The sequence below is a fragment of the Manis pentadactyla genome, chromosome 9 (genome assembly GCF_030020395.1).
Source record: "Manis pentadactyla isolate mManPen7 chromosome 9, mManPen7.hap1, whole genome shotgun sequence".
NCBI classification, from domain to species: Eukaryota; Metazoa; Chordata; class Mammalia; order Pholidota; family Manidae; genus Manis; species Manis pentadactyla.
Genome location: NC_080027.1, coordinates 116,360,554 through 116,366,553, shown reverse-complemented (window position 1 = coordinate 116,366,553; position 6,000 = coordinate 116,360,554). Strand labels below are relative to the sequence as shown.

The 6,000-nt window shown below is 42.7% G+C and overlaps 1 protein-coding gene across 1 annotated transcript in view; it reads left to right on the top strand.

The window, feature by feature from the left end:
* The first annotated feature begins 426 nt into the window (after positions 1-426).
* FLVCR1 (FLVCR heme transporter 1) overlaps positions 427-6,000 on the top strand; it is a 36,048-nt gene continuing 30,474 nt past the window's right edge. The window contains exons 1-2 of the mRNA XM_036912495.2: positions 427-1,684; positions 4,142-4,286. Of these exons, the coding sequence (XP_036768390.2) occupies positions 947-1,684; positions 4,142-4,286 (883 nt within the window). The 5' untranslated portion in view covers positions 427-946. The remainder of the gene's footprint in view (positions 1,685-4,141; positions 4,287-6,000) is intronic.

Genomic DNA, 6,000 nt, shown 5'->3' with positions numbered 1-6,000 from the left:
TTTTAAAGATTAAATCTATAGTGCGATACCCCTGGTTTCAATTTCACTTTAATAATGAATATTTGGAGTCCTTTCTTTGTTTTTTCACATTTAGTTTTCCAAGAAGTAGCAGGACTGGCATTTTTTCTCTAGTCCAGGAAGCCTCATAAGGCAACATGCACTCTTGAGAGCAGGGACTATGTCTCATTTTTTAATTCCCCAGAGCCTTCGACAGTGACTGGCCCATATCGCTCAAACCAGCCTTGGTACCTGGAACCTGCTGAACTCAGGCGAACGTGCCTGTCCAGTAAACACTAATTCCAGGGGTTGGCCGAAGGGAGAAAGTGCAGCGACTGGGTCTGCTCTGGCACAACACGTGTCACTCGCATCATTTTCCGCAGCATGGGGGTGGGGAGATTCCAACTTCACAACAGCAGATTATTTGGATTGGAACGCTTTCTGTTCTTCCTCTGCTCAGATAGCACGAATTTATAAAAGTGTTCCTGTCTGCTCTGAAGCCTGGTCCGATCTGGACTGACAGCTGTGCTGGGGCGAAAGACCAATTCGCCCTTGGCTTGAGTGTTGCACCTCTGGCAGCCCTTCCTGGTGGGGAAGGTGATGCTTGCTTCTCTGTCTCCCGCGTTTCTCCCACGCCCCCGTTGCCGGGCGAAGGCGCCCTCTGATTGGCTGCCGGCCGTCACTTCAAGGAGACGCGCGCCCTCGGGGCGGGGCCTGGCGCCGGGTAGCCGCGGCCCGGCGGCGCGAGGGCACGGCTACGTCGCCCGCGGGCTCCGGCTGCGCGCCGTTCTCGGCTCACACCCAGGCTCGCTCGGCGGGGAAGGGGTCGCATGAGCGGTGGGCCAAGGGATTGGGTGTGGGGAGCCGGGAGGGCGTCGGGTGCGGGGCCGGGGCTGCGGGGCCGGGGCGGAAGGCGGGTACGCGAGGCGGCGCCGGGGAGCCCGAGGACATGGCGCGGGCGGACGCTGAGGAGGGGGCAGCGGAGGCGCCCGGGCACTCGCCTGCGAAAGGATACTTTCCGGTCCCAGGGGAGGCGCCCGCCGGAAAGGTGAGCTCCGAGCCGCAGAACGGGCTCAAAGCCTGCTGCCTGGTCGGGAACGGAGTCCCTCGGGACGGCCGCGCGGCCGCCTCGGGAGCCGTGGGCAGGCCGCAGACTCCGCCGGCCCCGGAGGAGGAGACCCAGGCCCGCCTGCTGCCCACGGGCCCCGGGGAGGAGACCCCGGGGGCCGAGGACAGGCCGGGGCCGCGGACGGCGCTCTCCGCGCGGCGCTTCGCGGTGCTCCTTATCTTCAGCCTGTACTCGCTGGTGAACGCCTTTCAGTGGATCCAGTACAGTATCATCAGCAATGTGTTCGAGGGCTTCTACGGCGTCTCCTCGCTGCACATCGACTGGCTGTCCATGGTGTACATGCTGGCCTACGTGCCTCTCATCTTCCCGGCCACCTGGCTGCTGGACACCGGAGGCCTGCGGCTCACCGCGCTGCTGGGTTCCGGCCTCAACTGCCTGGGCGCCTGGGTCAAGTGCGGCAGCGTGCAGCAGCATCTGTTCTGGGTCACCATGCTGGGCCAGTGCCTGTGCTCCGTGGCCCAGGTGTTCATCCTGGGCTTGCCGTCTCGCCTCGCCTCGGTGTGGTTTGGGCCCAAGGAGGTGTCCACAGCTTGTGCCACCGCCGTACTGGGCAATCAGGTAAGGACTAGGGTGTTGAAAATCCGATCTTTAAAGAACCAGATGCAGTCATTGGCCATGTAAGCTGAGCTTATGGCGGACCCTTAGGAGGCCTTTGTCTTTAAATAAGAGAGATGAGATGAGGCCGACTGGGATTAAAGAGGGTTTTTGGTTTATCTGTAAAGACGGAACTTTCAAAACCACTGTAAAGTGACCACCTTGTCATCTTGCTTTGAAAATTACCTATAAAATAATTACCTGAATTGGCCCATATATGCCTAACATCATAGAAAATTTGTCAATGAATGAGACAAGTAGATGTTATATCACCCCAGTGTATTCTTTGCAAAGAGAAGGTGTTATATTCTGGGAAGTTTGTTCTCATTTTGAGTGGTCATTGTGAACAGCTCCTGTTTTATGTTATATATTAGCAGTCATCAGAGTGGTACATGACACACTTATAAATGCTAAATAAGTGTTCTAGTGATACAGCCCAATTACCAATTTTTAACAATAAGAAAATGCAAGCTAGGTCACAGGTCATGGAATCCATTGTAAAAATTTAGTTTATTTTGCCAAGTATCCATTAAGGTTCTTCCTAGTCTTTCTTAAGAGCATAAGTTCAAATTCCATTAATATTTCAGTAGCATTACTAGGTAGAATGTTTTAATTGCAGACTGATTCTTATAACTTAAATTTTGCATACAGGCATTCTATGATAGTTTATGTAAATTGTATTGACTGTTCATTCAGCTTGAGAATCTATATAGAAGTCTATAATACCAAAATTTCACTTTCTCTATACATATATTACTGTAGTTATGTTACAAAATAATGTTACTTTCTTACTTCCGGTCTAACACTTGTTTCAAGATCACAATCAGATTTATTTAAAATCCCTAATTACTCATGGAATTCCTTTCAGTTTGAATGGTATTCTTGTTTGGGTAATAAATTATATGATCTTTCCCTGCCTCTCCATCACAGTATTCTCACACTCTCTTATAATTATCTGTTTAGTTGTTTCTACCCAGCTTTTTATAAAGGAGCAATTAAAATATTTGCTAAATGTAACTATCTCTGCCTCAGCGTCCTGTTTTGATACCTATGCTGGGGCCTTCCTCTTCACCTCCATTCCCCCGAAGAATCTGATATCTGCATTGAGGCTCCTTTAATACTTTGATTTTATTTCTCATGTTGTGATTATCATATTCTGCCTTACTTTTTTCTTACTGAAGTGAAGTTCACGTAACATAAAATTAACCATTTTAAAGTGCACAGCTCAGTGGCCTTTAGTATGTCCACCATGTTGTGCAGCCATTACCTCTATCTAGTTCTAAAACATTTTCATCCCCCCTCATAAAAGGCCCAATACCCATTAAGAAGTTGCACCTCATTCCCCCTCCCTCTATCCCTTAGCAACCACTGATGTACTCTTTCTCTCTGTGGATTTACCTCTTCTAGATACTTCATATAAATGGAATCAAACAATATGTGACCTTTTGCATCTGGCTTCTTTCACTTAGCATGTTTTCAAAGTTAGTCCATGCTCTAGCATGTATCAGTACTTCATTGTCTTTGTGGCTAAATAATATCTCATTATATGGATATACAGCATTTTGTTTATCCACTTGAGTTGTTTCCACCTTTTGGCTATGGTGGGTAGGGCTGCTCTGAATATTCATGTTCAACAGTCAATATTTGTTTGAATATGTCTTCAGATTTTTTTGGGTATATACCTAGGAGTGGAATTGTTAGGTCATTTGGTAATTCTAGGTTTAACTTTTTAAGGAACTGCCAACTTGTTTTCCACAGTGGCTGCACTATTTTACAGTCTCACTAGCAGTGTACAAGAGTTACAGTTTCTCCACATCTTGCCAACATTTGTTATATTCTCCTTTTTTTAGTAGGCATCTTGGTAGGTATGAAATAGTATCTCATTGTGGTTTTGACTTGCATTTCCCTAATGACTAATGATGTTGAACATTTTTTCATGTGTTTGTTGGACACTCATATCTTTGGAGAAATGTGTGTTCAAGTCCTTTGCCCATTTTGGAATTGGATATTTGTCTTTTTGTGGTTGAGTTTTAAGAGTTCTCTATATATTCTGGATAGTACATTCTTATCAGATACATGATTTGTATGTATTTTCTCCCAGTCTATAGGTTGTCTTTTCTCAGCCTTATTTTGCAACACATTTTTTTAACACATTTTTGATGTGTAAGCATCTAAAGGGTAAGGACTGCATCTTATACAACTTTAGAGCATCACTTAGGTAGTAGGATCTCAGCAAATGTTAAATAGGGAAGACATTTGTCAGCAGTTCCCCTTTACAATAGTAAAAAGACATCAGAACATGGTGCTTCAGAGTTTAGAAAAGCACCTTACTCTAGCTCTCTTCTTTCTGTTGTGTAATTGCCAGTATGTACTCTTTTTCTCTTGCAATAATAGCTATTAACAGGGGTCTTTATTTTACAGCTTGGAACTGCAGTTGGCTTTTTGCTACCACCAGTTTTAGTGCCCAACACACAGAATAACACAGATCTTCTGGCTTGTAATATCAGTACTATGTTTTATGGAACATCAGCTATTGCCTCACTTTTATTTATTTTAACAGTAATTGGTAAGTGAATTATTTTCTCTAACGCTAAATTAGATAAATGCATGAAAAACATGAAAATAAAAAATAACCAACTCTGATTTTTTTGAAAGTATCTCAGATGCCATTTGCTTGTTTCACTCTTGCCATTCACTTTCTTATTCAGGTAATGAATGCTGCAACCCTAGGGATGTATTATAGCCCACTATACTTATTGTAATATTATAAAGGCTTTGAAGACTAATTCATTTCATTTATCTCTCTACTAACTTTTCTTCCCTGATAACTGCTGATTTCAAACATATTACCTGCTTCCTCTTTGCGCATTCCTCTACATGTTCTGCATCTAACCTAGCCAGGAGCAAGTTCTTGTCATGCTTTGAAATGAATGGTACAAATAGGCTACAACCTTCCTTTTTCTGATAACCCTTCCAAGGATCCCTAATTTAACAATTAACCGGATCTGAAAATGCTGACGAGTGAATGATCCTGGGCAGCAGCAAGCTGTTCAGCAAATTTCAAACCGGCAACTATCTGCTTGTTAGGCCCCTCGAGTAAAGCTGCCACCATTCGTCACTGAGTCCTGCCTGGGCCTGTCTGTTGAAGCAGTCAGTCAGATCAGCTCCAAGCAGCCATCACCAGTTTGGAAGAAGGTCTGGGAAGGTCTGCTTTTTAAAGTTTGTTCTTAATGGGAAACAATTTTGTTTGAAGGGAAAAGAATAGGTAATGTTCATTTAAGTAATATACCTGCTAAAATGACCACAATATTGCTCTTTAGCCTCTCAGTATATTGTGAATTAACATGGAGAGGAAAGGAACTTTAAAGTTGAAAGGCCATCAACTAAAATTTACAGTTAAATTGCATTGTAGCTGGATTTATTAGACTTATGTATTAATTTCTACAGAACATGGCTATCATAATAATGAAAAATCCAGGTGTTATAATCTCCAGATATTAAATCCTTAGTTCTTAAAGAAATGTATGCTGAAGACTGAAGTATTTTGATAGAGACTGCCTTTATAGATGAATTGCAGGATCCAATGTAGGAAGCTCAGTTTAACTTCCCTTAAGGTAATAAACAAAATATTCTCTTAGTAGCACACAAAGTACTCATACATGTCCAAAATCTACTTACTATTTTTCTTTTTTGGTTTCATTAATACAAACTTACATGAGCAACATTGTGGTTGCTAGATTCCCCCCATTATCAAGTCCCCACCACATACCCCATTACAGTCACTGTCCATCAGCGTAGTAAGATGCTATGTCCAATCTACTTATGATTGTTTTTTGTGTTTCAATTAGTGAGTGGCATATTGCTGTGTGCAGACTACTGAAAAAGGACAAATTATGCCTGTACTATTTAAGCAGTTTAACAAATGCTTAAAAGAAATCTGTATTTTTAAAAAACAAACCCTTAAGTATGTTTTTCTGATAGCCATTTTTGAATTGCTAGTAAAGTATTAAATGTTATTTACATATATTTTGTATGAATGGACCTTCATTTAGCAGTAGGGGTTATTAAAATATAAAATTGTCTTCCCTTTGGTTGTTTAAGTATCTTCACATAAATTTTGGTTTTCCGTTTTTTATTGTCTTCACTTGCTTGTCTCTTTGAAAGAAGTGAGATAATAATTGAATATAAGGTATCTATAGATATGAAATTATATGACATAATATGTTTAAACAAAGATATGAGATGCTATATATATATTTTTTATTTGTCAAAGGAGGTGG